At 40.2% G+C, this 20005-nt stretch overlaps 1 protein-coding gene across 1 annotated transcript in view; it reads right to left on the bottom strand.

Annotated features, from left to right (window-relative positions):
- The window catches only part of ANO3 (anoctamin 3), a 2087603-nt gene that overhangs the window by 76504 nt on the left and 1991094 nt on the right, over nucleotides 1-20005 (bottom strand). The window contains exons 24-25 of the mRNA XM_069623502.1: nucleotides 15967-16047; nucleotides 13532-13637 (exon numbers count right to left, since the gene is read on the bottom strand). Of these exons, the coding sequence (XP_069479603.1) occupies nucleotides 13532-13637; nucleotides 15967-16047 (187 nt within the window). The remainder of the gene's footprint in view (nucleotides 1-13531; nucleotides 13638-15966; nucleotides 16048-20005) is intronic.

The following is a 20005-nucleotide window of genomic DNA, read 5'->3' as shown; positions in this document are numbered from 1 at the left end:
ACAGCACACCATTGTCCAACCTGCACTTGTCCCCCCTCACCCTATCCCACGCAGTTAATCCCAAACCCTGTCTATGGACCAAAGTGTTTTTCGATGAGATTTCCTTCCCTTCTTCACCTGATCCCAGTTATCTAGAAATCCCTAATTCTCCTGTTTTTGTTTCTGTTTCTGCCCCACCTTCCCAGTCATAATTGTATATATATATGAAATAAAGTTATTTTTCTTCTATTGTGTTGTAATTACTTTCAGTTCCTTGTGATAAAACCAATTTAGGTGTCCACGGACACCGCGGTTGTTCGGAAATGTTCGTAAAGAAACGAAAATGGAGGTGTCCTTAAGAACACTATGCCCATTCGTAGTGTTCGATAGCAAGCAGAAACTGTTCTAAGAACACTCGTGGTGTCCTGAATTGTTCATAAATAAACGAAAATTGAGGTGTGCTTGAAACGCTATGTATGTCCGTATTGTTAGCAAATAAATTAAACTGTGCTAAGAATAAACGGCTGTCCGTAACTGTTTGTTTTACATGTGATGCACTTTTAATTAGTTCAGGACCCGAACACTGTCCGCAGAACATCAACACGCATGCGCAAAACAATGCCTGTACATTGGGTGTCCTGCGGACGACCGCTACCTTAGCGAACATGCTCACAAAACAATCATGTGACCGCGCCCACGCTCATCTTGTGCTCTAAATGCAGACACTGTTCGTGTCCCCGACCAGTTTAAAAGTACATTTCCAAGTAATCCACAATATTTCTCATTAAAGAATCACCATACCACAAATCCCACATACTAATCCTAACTTCCCACATAGTTTTTGTGACTTTTTGAACCTTTTTTGATGTTCGATCTGTCATGCGGACGGCACGCATGTCCTTGACCCGCGCACATGCACCCCGATATAAGACCACGCCCTAGAGCTCATTCTCATTGTGTTTATGACTATTCCACAGAGCACACTGCATTCTGCTGCATACTTTGCAGATTTTGAGATTTCCATCTCCAAACCTATGACATCCATGGCTCGACTATTACCACATGGTGCTACATCTGCCTCAGCACCACCCCACCCCCTCCACCACCACCATTTCCCCAAGGGCCTGAAAAGGGGAACAGGAGTGAGGATACAGAGGATGAAGAAGAGGATGACGAGAATGAGATAGAGGAATCTTGGGTGTGGCGGTTGTTTACCGTTCATGGAAACGTTCCTAAGTCTCATGCGAATCGTGTCACCTGTAATGAGTGCAAAATGGTACGCAGTCGTGGGAAGCATGGTTCGTATAGCTTTGGGACCACTACCATGAAGCGACTCCTGCGCTCATTCCACACTGGGGCCCATTTGCGAGAAGCGTAGTAGGTTGATTTCCTCTACTTCATCCTCTGTTTCTGATCCTGTCACCACAAGGGTCACCTCTGTGGGACAGCGTCTTCCTCAAGCTGCCTCACAGGCCATACAGAATTCTGATGACCCTTACCTTTCAACGGTCACAGTTGTATGTGTGTACTGTGACACAGTACTCTGCAGGGGGGAGTGACTTCGGAGTGCTTTTGAGACGATCATCTCAGAGCACCAGAAGACCTGCTCACTACCCAAATAAAACCCACTCTACATCTTCCTCCCTCAGCTGGCCCTTTCTTATCCCTTTGGTTGGTGTCCCCCTCCCTGTACCCTCCTTTCCCTCCTCACCTAGTATGTCGTGTATAAAAAAGAAGAAAAAAATACAAAATAACAAAAATCAAAAAAAAAAATAAGGGGCTTTTCAGAGCCGCCTTTCACAGTTAAAGAATAGAAGTGAAGATACATAAAGCATAGCCATTTCCATTTCGTGAATGTTCCGCGAACAGAAAAACAATTGCATTGCTACCGTATTGAAACCAATGCATTTTTCTCTAACAGGAAGTGGTGGCTCTGAAAAGAGCCTCTGGGAGGTGATTGAATGTAAAACATTTTAACTACGTAAGACGTACTTCAAAACGAATGCTGTATTTCCGAAAAAGGTTGCAATGCATTTTGTGCATTTCTCAGAAAAATCTGATTGCCAGCATAAGTAAGATGGACTCCATCTTTGCGAAAAATGTATGTACTACGAAACAAAATATTTTCATTGTTAAAAGAGGACATGCCAAAATCTCTTAGGAAGGCACAAACAGCCTTATTAACATTACGCCTTGCTTTCTCCATTTGTGGACCACATGAGAAAGAACGAAGCCACACTTGTCTCTGCTCAATCCGTGAAAAAATGATTTTAGAGTTTGGAAACATGTCCATTATATTCTGAAGTCCTTCTTTCATTGCAAATTGCAAAGAAATTCCAGACACATGTCCTAAACTGTTCCCTCCACAATGAATTACAATTATGTCTGATCTATAGATACTCCACAGCTTCCTCATGCACCTTCAACCAATGAATCCACGAGTCTCCCAAAATCCATACAATCTGTGTTTTGAAACACTCATCCATAGCTATCTGTTCTTCTCTCTGCAAAAACAATATCTGAGAAAACCTCTCCTAGCACAACACACTCACTAAACTTTACTGACCAATCCCTTGCTTCATCCAATCTCATTTCCATACCTCCCCTCCCCAAATTCCCTGGATGTAATACGCGGTGTCCTAGAACTACCGCCATGTCCGCGAATGTATCGTAACATGTACAGCCCTTCTACCATTTCGATTTCACTCTCTGTGCCATTCCCTCATTGGATGTAGCTAAGCAATCACATGACCATCCACCAATCAAATCCAATAACTCTACATATAACTGCATCATCATACAGCAGCACTACAAATGTACGGTGTATCTCTCGGAGTACAAGTCTCATACCATTGACAGCCACGATCTACGAGAAATACTATACAAACCTCCAATATTTCTACTTGCAGCTTGGTCCATATCCATATACATGAACAGAAAGTACAGGTATTCATATATTCTACACAGTACATGAACACATTTTCTAACCGACTTTTACCTTCTATAATCTGAAAAATGAATGGACGATCATTGTTTCATTGTCCTAAAATGACCTGTCACTTACAAACCTTTATATCGTTTAATTTCTTCATACACACACACACATGCAAATACTATTAAACTAACATTTTTTAAATAAAATATATACACGACATATAATCACACAAAATAACATACACACTCTATGATCAAATCTCAAACAATAATATTTGTACAAACACATAATTGGTTTTAATTTTTTTCGTTTATATAAGTACTTACATACATTTATATAGGACAAGCAGACTATGACAATCACTCACTGTTATGTACAAAAGCAGGCTATGACACATAGCTCTCAACTCACACGCTTTTGGCGGGTGTCACCTGCCTTGTAAAGGACTGACTCACCCGCCAAGCCTCCTGCACGCCCATTCATTCCAATGGGCGTCTCACCCGCCAAAAACAAAATCAGGTGATTTCACCCGCCTTTGAGACACACATGGTTGAGAGCTATGATGACAATGACTCACTATTACGTGGAAAAGCTTAGTTACAAGAATAGTGGTATACGTTGGTAGATCATGAATTCCACAAACCATAGTAAAGATATTTTCTTTCCTACTCTTAGTCATAATATAGTTTTAATGGTTTTCAGGAAGGCGCTGAGAATTTCAATTTAAAAAAATCTATGTCTAAAATGAAAACAGTGCTATATAGCAACCAAATTACTAATTTCTTTCTTTTACACTTGCAGTGAAGCCCATTCTCCTAAATTGAAGCAGCCGATTTTGATTTACAAAGAACAACTAAGAAGCAAACTACTCATTTTTGAAAAAAAAGTAATTAGATTGTTACAATATTATTTGATTTATAACTCACACGCACTGTACGGTGCATTCATGGTATTTCTGTGCCTAAAAATAGAGATTCTGCACCATTCTGACCAAAAATCCCCCCCCCCGTCTTAAACAGCGATCTCCTGTCAGAATGGCCCTCAAATTCCTATTTTTCGGCACACAAATTACCCAACTCAGCCGCTAGAATGTAGATGTTGTAACCAAACAACTGTTTTAATTGTATAGCTTTACCTATATTATTTATTCTTCTCCACACCACCGGCTTACTTTTTTCTGTCATCTGAACCCCAGTTTAGTAACACATTAATTGAAGAATACCCATCCCTAGTAGTTGAACTTCCCAATTCACAATCACACACCATTACTACATCTTTATCATCTTACTCAAACAATCATGCACACAACACACATGCATTGCAGAAATCCCCAACCCATACCTTCTGTATTTTTTTCAACAGACGCTAAAGAATGGCCACCAAAAAGCAACTCCGTAGAAAGGGACGCAGAAGTAGAGCAAATGAAAAGAAAAGTCTCCAACATTAACACCCATCTATAGCAGAATGTGTAAAAAATGTTGAAACACAACAGCTAATACAGTCATGTTGTGAAACAGAAGAAGTTTCTAGTGCAAAAACTTTGCATCCTCTATCACAAAGTAAAACGACCCAAAAAACTATTAACAGAAAATCAACTATCACTACAAATAAAACGTCTTCTATAAATCTTGATATAGTACAAAGTAAGCATACCAAGAAAAGTATATTAGCCAAAATGTGCCGTCACAAAGTCCTTCAAAATCTGATAAAATCAGGAGAGAAACCAGGTTCAACACTTCAAACCTATTGTAGGAAAGTAATCTTAGAAGCGTTGATAGACAGTGCAATTCTTCTCAAAAGAACTTATTTATTGTTGTGTTAAACAGAATTAAACCACTAACAAAACTAATAACTACATTTCAAAAAAGACTTCTCAATAAACGAAATGTGAACAGAAATAACTTCTTAGATATCTGTGGAGGTGAATGGAGTCACACTACAAGCACAGAACCATACTTTAATGAAGAAGCGTACAAACAAAAGCAAACAAATACAATTGCCATACATAGCAGTGGTCGAGGATATGAAAAAGTTAATAATACCATAATGGAACAAGAAGTACTCCTTACAAAAATATGCCCTGAAAACCTAGATTTACCCCACCATTCGACTGAATCAGAACATCTAATTTACAAATGGCCATGCACGTCAATGTGTAACATTCCCAAAGAAATTTTCAAATATTTACGCCTATTCCGCAATCAATATGTGAAAAGCAAAGACAAAATCAAAATGAAAATACTGCACAGTATGGATGCTTGTCCAGTACGCAAGCACACAGGACTGCAAGGACATTCGTTGGCCTGCATGTCAGGAGATACTTGCAAAGCAACCTTCCATGATATCTAAAGGATATCAACACATCATGCAAGTATAAGACATCTAGTTCATAAACTGTATTATGCAAAAAGTCCTGCTTTAGCACTAGCCAATTTAAATAACATTCTTCTTCATGGTACACCAAAAGACCTACTAGAAGAAATCGAGTATATACAGAAAAAATATTTTGGAAATGAAACCCACTTACCAGATGAATTAGTTGTCAACCAACTTTATAACAAATCTGCACATGGCAACCTTTCACTACACACATACAAAAAAGAAATACTAAAATTTCAAAGCACTTCAGCTGAAGTACCAAACCACGTGGGTGTATGTTGCCGCAGAACGTGTTATAAAAGTAACACAAAAACTATGGACCTTTCATAAAAAATAGAAGACAATGAAGATTCTAAATGGTTTGAATTAGCTCTCTACCTTATAGAAGAAAACAAATACGAAATAACTGACCCCATAATACTTTGCAGTTACTGCACTACCAAACTTGACAACAACCAAACTCCTTCACGTGCTATCTCAAATAACTTGGAATTACATCCACTACCAAATCTCCTTCAACAACTTAATTTATATGAGAGCATCATAATCCAAACAGTTCATCCATTTCAAGCAATAATACGCCTTCAACCAAAAACTGCAAAATTACCTCCCTCTGAATTAGTGAAAGGTATTCAAGGAAAAGTAGTGTATTTACCATTAGATCTAAAAGAAAATGTGCACACTCTAGGAGTGCAACGTCCAATGCAACAATCTTTAATTATCTTGGTAAATGGAGTACCTACAAAAGACAAAAAAAATTTGGCAACAACTGGAAGATTTACATAAAGTTAGAGAAGCCCTGCAATACCTCAAAGAGAATAATGATTATTACAAAGAAATTAATATCGAAGAAAACTTGAAATATACAACTGAAATAATTCAAGAGACACAAGAAACTGGTCAATTTGAGCTCCTAGATCCTGCTACAATAGCAAACACTTCAGACCATTATACAATTCATCCTTTGCACTCTAATGACACCATAGAAGATGCACTGGAAACGTACCAAATGCGTCAATCAAAAGGATCACCAATCAGCATATGGGAAAAAAGTATAGAAGCACGTGCTTTTCCTCTACTCTTTCCTACTGGCAAAGGAGGAAGATACGATGATAGACCTGTTCAAATATCAGCATCAGAATATCGCTCATTACGAATGTATTCTGAAGATCCCAGATTTCGACAAAATGTGGAATACATATTCCACCTACTCTTTGAAAGTGAACTAGCAACTTTATGTTACAGATTTGCACACATATTAAAATCAGGATCACACTTTCAAAATATGACAGCCACACAATTATTACAAAAAGTTCAACAAAAAGATGAAGTTTTACAGGCAAATCTTACAAATCTATTAGCAAATATGCGAGGTACTAAAGAGTACTGGTTTCGACGCCATGGAGATGTATGTTGTATGATCAGAAACCTTGGCCCACCCACTTGGTTTGTTACATTAAGTTGCGCAGAATATGCATGGAAAGATTTACATGCTTTCCTACGCATATCAAATGAAAACAAAACAAACATAGATATACTAACACCTGGAGAACTTTGTTCTCAGGATCCTGTTAATGTTTCTAGATATTTTCACCATAGCTTCATTGCTATGCTACATTTTATTTGTAATAAAACTGTTCCTCCCCTTGGAGAAGTGCAACACTTCTTTTGGAGAAAAGAATACCAAGCCAGAGGAGCGCCACATGTCCACATGCTTTTATGGATTAAAGATGCTCCTAAATTTGGTCAAGACAGTGATGCCACTGTTTTACAGTTTATTGAAAAATTTGTCACTTGTGAAATTCCGTCAGAATGCACAAATAGTGATCTTCATGCAAAAATCTTACAATTCCAAAGTCACAAATGTGGCAAATATCGTTGTCGCAAATACAAAAACAAAGGGAAATACTACACCAAATGCTGATTTGGTTTCCCTAGACCAGTTACAAATACAGGTCAAGTGAACAACCTCATGTCTTCAGTTAGACATAGTGTTAAAGGTAAGTCACCTAAAATACATATTGCATAAAAAGAAAAGAAGAAGAAAAATATATCAATGATTACAATGCAATCATTGCCCACTTGTTGAATGCAAACATAGATGTGCAGTACATTTCAGACAATTCTACTTAGTTGCACGATATGTCACAGCATACTTAACCAAATCAGAAAAGACAGAGCTCCAAGACCTCTGGAATGACCTGTCATCAGATAAAACAGTGTCTCAGAAATTATACAGCTTGGGCATAAAAATGCTGTCCCATAGAGAATGTGGATCCTATGAAGCAGCTGATCGATGAACTGGTACTGCATTGTATGGTAAATCTGAAAATATAGTATGGCTAAGTCTTGGTCCAGCTAAATCTAGAAAAAGAGTTCTAAAATCATACAAAGATATAGAAACAATAGCCAAACATGATCCCAACAGCCAAGACATTTTAAAAAAGCAATTTATTGGACACATACTACCCAAACAGGAGTACCACTTTGGAAACCATGTGTCTATACCACATAGCCCAAAACTACACATACACAAATAATATAAAACCTGATGAGCAAAACCGTAAATACAAAGTGACAAACTGTGATGGCAGCTTAGTAAAACTCAACAAACCAAATGTAATTAATCATATCGAATTGTCATTAAAGACTCCTCAACATAAAGAAATATATTACATGTCCCTGCTACAACTCTTCAAACCATGGAGAAAAGAAGAAGAAATACTAGATACCTATGACTCATATGAAGACGCTTTCAAAGCCAATGAAAGCAGTATAACTGATGTAAACTTTGCACAGTACAAAACAATGTTGCACAATGAACAGCAACACGAAGAGGAACTCCAGGCCCAACTAGATAAGGACACTCCTGACAGTAGTCAACCTTCTGTCACAGGAAGCTAAGAACCACTGGGAGAACCACTAATAACAAATGAGGCAGAATTAGCTATGATAGAAGTAGAAAACACCATGTGTCACTATGAAGATAAAGAAGACTTAACTACACTACAATCAAAACTAAACAAAGAGCAACGTAGCATTTTTCAAGAAATAACAAAATAAATTGCACATGGTGTGCAGCATGAAAACAAAGAATGCACCTGCCAAAATTACAAACCTATACTATTGTATGTCAGTGGTGAAGCTGGTTCTGGCAAAACATTCCTAATCAAAATCATCAGTAAGTTCCTTCAACAATTGACAAACAACAAACTGTCAGATGTTGTCACTGCCCCCACAGGTTTAGCTGCATACAACACAGGTGGTGTCACTTTACACCGATTACTACTCCAGCCAGTAGAACACCAAAACAAGTTAGATTATTACAAACTTTCTGCAGAAGCTGCAATGGAAGTACGCAGAGTATTGAAACAAATGAAAATGCTACTAATAGATGAAGTGAGCATGGTGTCCAACCTAATGTTGGCTTTGATTCACCTCAGATTACAAGAAGTACTCAAAACAAACTATGAAGAGCTCTTTGCAGGAAAACACATCATTGTTTTCGGAGATCTTCTTCAATTGACACCTGTAAAAGGTGAGCCTATTTTTAAAACATTAGGACACAAACTCTGCCGTAAAACTGTTGGCAGCATTGGAAATGTCAACCTTTGGCAACATTTCCAATACAGAGAATTAACAGAAAACATGCACCAATCTACAGATCTCACTTATGCCAACATCTTAAAAAGTATCAGAGTTGGTATACTTTCTAGAGAAGCAGAAGCAATATTGAAAACCCGGCACATTCATGCACTTTATGGTGATAATGCATGTGCTACAGATGTTATGGAACAATTAGCCCACAAAAATGTCAATTGTATGGCCTTAATGCCAACTCTTGCAAGCTGTTTCAAATTCAATGAAATAATGTTAAGCAAAGAAATGCAACCAATTATGGAAATTAGCGGCACAGACAAACTAGATGTACATGGAATGACATTACCCATGTGTGACCAAGCCACACCAAGACTAAATAGTTTAGAAAAATCAATCTCAAACACAGCAGGCTTGGAAAAGATATTAAAATTATCCTTAAATTGCAGAGTAATGCTTAAACGTAACCTTGACGTGGAGCAAGGACTAGTTAATGGATCACTGGGTACGGTTGTTGGCCCACATGACAACAAAATTCAGTTTGTCAATATTCTTTTTGACAAACTTTCAGAAGTAAAAAGAATAGGACGCTCAACAGCTCGATTCCTTCTCTTCAAAGACATGTATGTACGCAGAGAACAATTTTCTCTAACTCTTGCATACGCACTCACCATTCATAAATCACAAGATCTTACTCTAGACAAAGCAATGATAGACATTGGTAACACAGTCTTTAAAGAAGGCATGAGCTACGTAGCACTTTCACGCTTACGTACATTTGACGGTCTATTTCTAATCAACTTTGATGCAAGTAAAATAAATGCTGATATTCCTTGCATTTTAGAATACAATAGACTTCGCTCACTATACACCCCCCACCTAAACACATATTCTGGTCCACAAAAAGTAAAACGTTATAAAAGAAAAATAAATCAAACAGAAATGCAACAGGATGTCACTGCAAATCCTCCAAAGAGAGTAAAAGAAACTAATACTTCATCAAGTACCATGAGCAAAAAAGAATCAATTAGGGAAAGTAAACCAGGTACTTCTTTAAAGAAGGAAGACAAACTCCAAAAAAAGCAGTTAGATACAGAATTACCTGGACCATTTAAATTCTCAAATATAGTTGGTGTAAGTTGCTACGCAAATGTAGCAATGAATATTCTATTTCAATTACCACCAATTGTTGACAACATTTACTTACACAGCACAGACCCATTGTGTTTGCACATGTTAGTACTTCACAGAAATGCAGCAAACAATCCTGACAACATGTACAGTGTTTATGGAATAAGACAACAATTGGACTACTATGCTGGAATGGTGAAATTCACTATAAACTCACAGGAAGAGCCACAGGAATTTCTAATATACTTACTATTAGAACTGTAAAACAAAAACATACCTATAAATGAAATCTTCCAGATTTCATACATGTGGAAACATACATGCACTCTCTGCAACAATGTGACACAAGAACAAATCCCCAATGAGGGCTTTGTCTATATATCAATACCTAATTGTGAATCCGTTCCATTTCAGCAACTTGTACAAAATGCAAACCACAGTAGATTATGTTCTACCTGCAATTCGGATAATCGATCCACATTACTAATACAAACACATAGTAAATACGTAATACTAATACTTCTAAGTTACAATGCAGATGGTACGAAAAACAACTGCAAGCTGACTGGATTCACACATGGTCAAATATCACTTGGTAGGAAAACCTTCACAACAATAGGTATAATCTACCATGCAGGAGCCACAACCAACTCATGGCACTACACTGCATATATAAAAAAAAATGTGGATGGTTTGAATGTAATGATAGTACCATTACTCTAAAGCAGAGATTACCAGCTAATCTTACAAACGCGTATTTAATGTTCTTAAAACCAAAATTTAATAACTGAACTGTACTTAAACCTTAAGTACACTTGTAGTAAAAAAATATAAACGGTCACAATATTTCAAAACCTATCTAACTGCCCAAAGATTCTACAACAACTAATAAATTAATAACACTCAAATAGAGCCAAAAATAGACAGTTAGAATACGCCAATTGGTATCTAACTGTCCCAAAATTTACAAATATGCAAACAGATAAATCAATACCACAAAATTATATCAAAACATAAACAGTTAGAATACGCCTACTGGTATCTAACTGGGCCAAAACTTTACAATATCCAAACAAATACCTAAAATCTTACTGCTCACAAAAACTGAAACAATCCAATGCATAAAGCATTAGGCAGAAAGAACAAGTAAACGCGGAAAACAAACAAATAAATAAACTGTAGCATAACAGAAAAAGGTTTTTTTTTAATCCAACATGGATTTTTTTCTCCCACAGACCCAATGATTTTAGCAACAAACACAGAAACTTTGCAAATTGCACAGTACTCTGGTTTGTAATCTACTAAATATGAGGGTCAATAAAAAGAAGAAAATGTTGATTGCACAATGTAATAAGTCATTATAAAATACTAATACTAACATGCTATTTTCATTTATTACAGAAATGAACAAGAAAAACATGGACTCCCGTTACTAAACCAAATAGTACGTATAAAAAGATAAATACAACCATCGCACCACATCACACCCATACAAGCTTATAACATTGTTCCTTATAAATTAGTTTTTGACCCAAAGTTAAAAGCCACTATGGGTGTGATATGCTCCGGTGGTTGTGGCCAGGGCATACACTCTTGGGTGCATGGCCAAATGGCCATGCACCCAATATTCTATACCCTGGCCACAACCACCGCAGCATATCACACCCATAGATGCAAGCATTGCAACCATTTTTATGTCCGCGGACAGGGGGAAGGTCCTAAAACACATTCAACTTGCCAGATGACAATACAAACAGCGTCCTCAGGACACCCCCATTTTCTTTATGTACGAACATTTCAGGACACCGCGATTGTTCTTAAAACATTTTCACCTTGCCAACGAACAATACAGACAACGTCTCCAGGACACCCCCTGCAAACATTCCAAGACCCCACGAATGTTCTTAGAACACTTTCAAGTTGACACCGAATCCATTCTGTTTATTTACGAACATTCCAGAACAGCCGTGTTGTCCGCAGACAAATCGAACACAACAAAAGCGTCTAGCACATAAACAAAATACAACTTTGAACCTATCTCATACTCCCACATCCTCCCCAAAGACTTCTACACACCAACACACTCTACTAAATACACATTTTGAACAAACTTTCACTGTGCTGTCTGCGGACGTCCGCAAATGCAAGATGGCGGGTGCGACAGAAAATCTGACGCGCATCACGCACCACGCCGCCCAATCAGCGAACACGTTGCATGTCTGCGGACATGACGCAAGCCGCTGGGCCAATCGGGGTGCTGTCCGCGGAGCGAACAGGGAAGTCCGTCCGCGAAGCGAACACAGATATCACTAAATTTTTTGCCTTACATTTTGGTCATTTTTAAAAAAAACTACTGGACGGATTTACACCAAATTTGCAAAAGCACGCTTTCGGGACCAGGCCGCCGCTCCTGCCGCAAATTTGGTGTAAATCTGTCCAGCGGTTCGGGCTGTAGCCGTGCGCACATTTTTTTCCCATTCAGTCTATGGGAAAAAAAAAGTTTTGGGACCCCCCCTATAACTTTGCCCCCCCTTGACCAAACCTCTCCAAACTTTGCAAAAAAAATTCAGACTGGGTCATATACTTTTTTCGCAAAGTTTGGTGAGGATTCGTCCAGAGGGAGCGAAGTTATAAGCCACCCAAAAAGTGCTCTTCCTATGGAAACACCAACTTAACCATAACTACATGGACGCTACCGCGTCCATGTAATATATATATATATATACAGACATGATAACACTCATCAAATGTTGAAAATCGATGATACTGTAGGTCGCTGCTCCGAGTCGCTTATCCCTTGCTGTAAACTGCCCTGAGAATAGGTGCGTGTGGCTGGCTTTCATATCTCGGAAATGCATTAACGGGAGTGGAGAGTTGGCATGCTGCAGTATACTGGGACCTTCTGGTGCTCTCCCCACCTGTAGCCTGACTCTGGCACATTGCAGTGTGTTACGGTGCATTGTAGTGAAAATATCCTGGAAATGGGTCATCCTAAGGCCTTGAGATTTTATTTTTTGTGAGTTTTTTTTCTCGTATCGAGGTAATTAAAATGAGCTCTGTTTGGTCCTTACACGACCACATTGATGTTTTGCCAATTTCACGCAACCATCTCATGTGTGAAGGGGCTGACATCTGGGGAAAGGAGCGAGGTGTCCAAATGTTATGTAGCCAGTATTGTCCATAGGGTCATAACAGGTAACTATGCAAAACTTGGTGCAGATTGGTGGAACGGTGTGGAATTGTATAAGGAACAAAATAACAGATATTCTGCTTTATACATACAGAGAGATACAAGTAAAAAACGTTAGGCATTAATATAGTTCCTGTGGGGTAGGATATGGCACACCAACAAAGTCAAACTAGTCAACTATATAATGAAGTCAATGAACAGTCACAAATGCTGCAATATCACATATTAGATTACTTACAATAGAACATGTATCTCAATCTGAAAAACAGGTCATTGTGCTATTTTCCCACTAATTAACATCTTTAAATGCCATCACTTACCTCAAAAACTATAATGAATGCTAATCGAGCAGCTAAAACATGCCAGAACTGCAAGGTAAACTCATATGGGCGATTGCTCCATGGAGGGGCTCTGTAGTCCCGGTATCTATTAAAACAAGAAAGACAGACAATGTCAAATGATACAGCTGCCACCCATTTTAACAGTGCATTTGAACCAGGATATGCTATTGTAATGCATTATCCAATGTTGAACTATTGTTGCTTTGGTCAAGTAAATGGGAAGAGTTGAACATGTTTATATTTTGCATTGGATTCTGTTTTCAAATAGGATGCAAGCACTCATGTGCAACACACATATATTCATGTTTTTTTTATTTTAGGATCTATGAAACATTACGTTTTTCCTCTGAAAATTGCACATTTCTAAAGGAAATGGAAACAGAAAAATCAAGAGAAAGACTGAGCAAACACGTTACTAAGTATACCACACACCGACTTTCTAGTTTTAAGGGTGCTGGGAAAAATGCCCCATTGACCACCCATGATAGATGGCTTGAAAAGTACATTCAGTCCACCAGTAAAACAAACGTGTGCTCCTCCTGTGTAAATGTTGCTTTATAAAGCTGCTTCAAGAATGAGGTCTACAACACTTTAGCTAATGCAGCTTGTGATTTCATCAACAATACTGAACCTGTTTTTTCTAAAGTAGAACACATTGGTCTATGTGTGAATACAGCATCATTCCTCTGACACTTCTGGACTCCCTGCTCACTGTGCTCAGAGAGACAAAGCTTCACCTCACTGATGAGGCCCAACAAGGCTGAAACACTTGTATGGGGTTGCTTTTGGTACTCTTGTTAAGAGAGGAATTGCCATAGCATTTCGGTGCTGGACTGCCCATGTGGGCGGGACAAAGACTGATATGCAAATGGATATTTCCCATCTGTGAAAAGCGTGTGCTGCAAACTCTCATCTCAGAACAGGTTATCATGCCATGTTCTTTCTAGAGAAGAGCGCCTGCTACCTTTTTTGAAATGCTTCAAGAATGAGGTCTACAACACTTTAGCTAATGCAGCTTGTGATTTCATCAACAATACTGAACATGTTTTTTCTAAAGTACAACACATTGGTCTGTGTGTGAATACAGCATAATTCCTCTGACATTTCAAAATCATTATAACCCAATGTATTCGTACAACAGTTACCATCAACGTATCACCCTGCACTGCAATATAGTCCATCCTATGCGATAATATAACATCATTTGCAAGCAGAAATAATCAATGTCTGATCTGAACAAGAACAATTCATCAATACGTTATTGAGGCTTGGATGGTTTCTGGAGCATGCTTGATTGCTGTTGGCTGAGAAATCAAAACACAAATAAGGCGGCAGAGCAAAAATTGAGCTTGACAGTATGGGAGACACTATGAAGTGGAAGCGTTTCAAATTATCTTCAAAGGCAAATCTCCAATAATAATCATTGGCAAGACCAATATGTCCGATTTGCAGATGTGAAGGGAAAGCCTATCTTGCCAGACAGGTCAACTTGACCGGCCTCCCACCCGCCTACAGTGAACTCTGTGAATTCCAGGCTTGACCCCTTTGCCAAGGAACGTGTCATACATTTAGACCTCTCCAGAGGCAGGACAAGGGTTAAGCATGATCATAAAAGCAAACATATCTGGTATACAAAACAAAGATCTCCACACTGTACAATGTAAAGAATATTGAAAGAGCTGCTGAAATCAGACATATCATTGAAAAGACACCATCAATGTACGCCTAGTAGAACATGTTAAAATTCATGATGGAAAAAAGCAGTGTAATACCTGTGTAACACAGCAATGTTAGCTTATTTTGCAATGAGAAACCACTGTTCAATAAACACAATGGGCCTCATTACACGGTAGGCGGTGAGCCATGGCGCTATTAGCGCCATGGCTCATGCCGGTAAAATACCGGCACAGCCTTGGCGGAAAGGGGATTTACCGCCCCATTCCAAGGTTGGAGGGGCGGTAAATCCCCTTTCCGCCATTGCCCTTCCCCATTCCCATTTCTGCCCCATAGGGCTCTATGGGACTGGGGAAGGCGCTAATTACGCCACTGCAATTTTGCGGTGCCGTAATTAGCTCCGAGGTCCCTTTGCGGGTTGGAGGATTTAACGCCTGCTTCTTGTAGTACGGCGGTAAGGGTTAACGGTCACCGTTGCCATTAACGGTGACCGTTAACCCTTACCGCCGTCCGTGTAATGAGGCCCAATGTGATATTAAGGAATATACGTGTGCATTGCACTGAAGAGTTGGCTGCCATGCAACCGATTAAGGCAAGCCGATGACATGGATCTCTAGCATAAATTAACTTATTCAATATATGAAATATTCAATGCATGTATGGCATGTGTATGTGCATACTCTCCCTTTTAGTAACTAAGCAACAATAACACAAACACAAGGAGTTTCAAAACCGCCTACCTGCAGTAACCGGCGTATCCCATGCCAAGCTCACTCAAGTCAAACACTGATAAACTGCTATTCACGTAGCCCCTCAAACATCTGAAAAAGAACATCGAAAATTGGAGAATGATTCAGGATTAGTATAATACATCAAGGCGCGACTTGCCATACAATTACATCCAGATTCATTACTAATAGTGATAATGAATACAACGAGGTATTTTGCAGTCCTGACAGCATACACTGCATCAGATCAGTGTTCTGTACGTCCTACTGTTGTAAACAGCTGAGTCAAGCTACACTGGCTACTCAAATGAGACCAAAGGAAATTACTTTCTCGTTTAGCATGTATAACCATGTGCAGAGTAATAAGTGATAGATTGATACAAGACTTTTCTTACTATTCTACTCGGTTTTGAAGATGAGGTATTTTAAAGTGTAAAAGGTGCTTATATTAAGCATTTTAGGCATTCATAACCTTACATTGAAAGGATTCTAGGGACATGCATGTGACAAAATGACTTCTGTCTTTCAAGAGTACAAGGGTGAGCAGTGGCTAAAGTACCTACTCAGCCCTCACATTACTATAAAATAATAGTGATCCCAAAAATAAAGGTCAAATAGGCAGAGTTAAGAGATATACCTCCTTGCCTTTTATGGCAACATGTGTTACGGAAGGCTCTGAAGAGGGATGTAAATGTGATCCAGCGGCAGCCCAAACAGCAATAGTACAACAGTACAAAATAATGGCAATGTCCATTCAAGTTTCTATAAATGTATCTATACAGTTTAATCAAACACATCTATTAGAAGAGGCATAACAAAATAAAAATTAAAAAATTTAAAAAAACACACCATCTACAAAAATAAACTAAGTAGATAAACACTGCACTAAACCCACCCCTGAGGAAACAACAAGGAATATGCAAACACAGCAAGATACGCCACCAGTGAATCAGGGTTGAAATGCAAGTGATATCCAAAATGTTTTTTAAAATAAAATGTTTCTGAGTGCAAACCTGGATGGGGGCTGTTCTCAGTAATATTATTACCATCTGTGGTGCTTGGCGAGACATCGGAATAAAACCAGGCTTCTCGGAACTGTTTGAGGGGTCCGAATCAGACTCAAATGCATCAGTCACATTGTTCAATTTGGGGAGTAGGGGTTGAGCCAGGGTCAATCTGAAATTCATTGTGGTTTGGACAAATGCAGATTGCGATGGTCACAAGGGTCAGTTCAATAGTCGATGACTTCAATAATGCTGGTGACTGGATGCACAGTATGAGACAAATTGTCTGTTGATGGGTCGAGGGTCACAGTTTGATGAGGTTCAGGGTCGGTTCAACTGGCAATGATGTTTGGCAGTGAAGATAATGACGGTTTGAAGGGCGTCTCGAAGTGGCATTCAGCAAAGTACGTATTGTGAGGGCCACCACGTTCAGTTCTCGATAGTTGGTTTGACAGAGAAGATGCTGGTGACTTGATGCACAGTTTGATTTAGGCTGCTCCTGTGTGACATTCAAAGGTTGCAGTTCAAAGGATCCCCCATGGTCTGGTTGACTTTCAATGAAGTTTGGCAACAAAGATGCTGGTGTTTTGAAATGCAGTTCGAAGACGGCGCTGCAATGCTGGCCTTCAATTCTGAGCCGGGGCAACGGCGCACTCAGCTGGTGCAGTGTAATGGCAAATTGGTTTGAGAGTGCAGAACAATGGCTCAAAGATTGGTGAATTGCAAAAGGCAACTCTCAATGTACCTGGTGGTTTGATGGTTACGAACAAGCGCTAATCATGGTTCAAAGCGGTTTGAAGGCAAAAACACAGTGAACCTGTTTTTCCCGACTCTCAGGTTGCTGTGATTCCCAACATAGGTACTCCAGCATAACATGTAGTACTTATTCTCAGGTTCCAACTGTGGGGTGGGGGAGGCTGGCACACAACTTTGGGGGTTCTGCAACACAGTATGTTCATGGACAGCAGTTTGCCTGGCAGAGATGCAGGTCTTGCTCCAGGAGCAGGTCACCCCCAATGTGCCATGGGGAACATTAGGGAGACAAGATTGTCTCTGCCATGACCACCCAGTCTTCACCTCTGGTGGGGGGCTTTGGGAAGCACTGCTTCCTGAAGGAGAGGTCAATGAATTATTTGTCAAGTTGTTCAAAAGTGAATCTAAGAAAGATTGAGAAATCATTTCTTTTAAAGGCCAAAGTCAACAGGGGATTTGACAAAAGAAAGCCTGCTTTGGGGTCCAGTCCCTGTCCTTGGAATAAGTGGACTTTGCCTTCTGACATCACCCACAAAATGCTTTGTGCTACTGGAATTGGAGGGGACAAGAAGGAAAGACAGAGGCAGAGAGAACCAAGATGGTAGAACGTTCCTCCAGCTGTAAGAAACTGACTATGTCTACACTAACACTGCTCCTTTCCTTTCTCAATAGAACCAAAGGACCTTTTGGTAGCAACACCTTGCTACTCCTTTTGTGATTGGTTGTGCCCCTTGATTCATGTTCCCAATACAGCTTCCTGTGGAGTGGATGTCTTTCTGAGGATGGTGTACCTGCTCTCTCAAAGTAACATAGAGGGCAATCAAAAGGACTACAGACCAGATGGGAGCAGCAAAGACAGCCTGGTTTTGAGGATACACATAAACCTTCTACGGCTGAGCAGGGCTCACAGGGCTAACACATGTGTGATATGAATTTGATGTGGCTGTAATAATTATGAGAAATGTCATCCACCAAACCCTAACTCAGGTATGGCTTATATTTAAAGTTTAACATGCAGGACAGTATACTCTTAATTATGGGGTTTTCGAACAGAGGTGCATATCTTAATTTCAGCCCCTATCCTGCAGTGATGTGACTGTCACAACAGCTGTCAAATGGGCACCTGTGTCTGCTGAACCTGATCTGTGCCAGAGTAGAGTAGGCACTACAAATCAGGATACTGATCAAGTGAGTGCTGCATATTCCAGTTGTCTGCTGGATTCTGTTGGCTGGGCAGGCCTGATTTGGATGGTGATTGGTGGGACACGGAAGAGTGTTACACCTCCCCTCTCAAAAGGTATCACTAGGCTCGGAGCATAGTGTGAGTGATGCAGAGTGCAGTTGTCTGCAGTTTGTTGTGGGTGAGTGGTTGGAAGCCATACTTTAACACATCACATTGAACCTGCCATTGAAAGTAAGTTATAGCTGTTCCGTCTCTGAGCTTGAGAGGACAAATGGGCACTCACACAGCATACACCATAGGGCTCAATGGGAATGGGGAGGTTGGATGCACCGGCACCATTCGTGAATGTTGCTGGTGCATGCTCTGCTCGCGGGTGCCGGTACGTCCCCAGGTCAGACCTGGCAGGCAGGAAGGCACCCGCGAGCAGAACTCGTAGTTTGCTGGTCCGGCAACAGCGGTACTGGCAGGTTTACCAGTATCGTTGTTACCGGACCGGCAAACTTGTAATGAGGAGTGTGAAAATGACCTGGTAAACAAGACAAAGGGCCTCATTACAACTCTGGCAGTAGCCGTGCCGGCAAAACCAGCACGACTGCTACCGGAGATGCATTTTTAGCGGCACCCACGAATGGGCAAGAACTGGGTCATGCCAAGTCCGGCAGACCAGGTAATTGCCCATTTGTGGGTGCCGGCAATAAGGAACTCCCCATCCCCATTTGGCCTCATAGGGCTGAATGGGAACGGGATGTCGGATGCACCGGCACCATTCAGAATGGTGCTGGTACATCCGACGTGCTGTGCTTGCAGGTGCCGCTCTGCCCGCCGGAAGATGCAGATCAGTAATCGGAGCTTTAAAAGGTGAACACTCGCACTCGGCTCACATTTGTGTAGGCGGGGTGTGAGAGGAAATTCACTAGCTCGATTCAGCGTGAACGGCTCTAGCGTGAAAGGTATGTGTACATTGGGCCATTTTGGGTCAGGGGCCCGCCAACTCCGTGGTTGAGGATACTTGGGATCCCATGTGGGAACCACAACATCCTCAGGCTTATTGGCCTCAGTGAATGGAGGCACTTCTATGGCTGCCTGAGAGCCATCTGCTTTGTCCCCGACC

Source organism: Ambystoma mexicanum, chromosome 11, assembly GCF_040938575.1.
Source record: "Ambystoma mexicanum isolate Mex_15411 chromosome 11, UKY_AmexF1_1, whole genome shotgun sequence".
NCBI classification, from domain to species: Eukaryota; Metazoa; Chordata; class Amphibia; order Caudata; family Ambystomatidae; genus Ambystoma; species Ambystoma mexicanum.
Note: the sequence above shows the minus strand (reverse complement) of the source record. Positions and strands in the feature narration are given on the sequence as shown.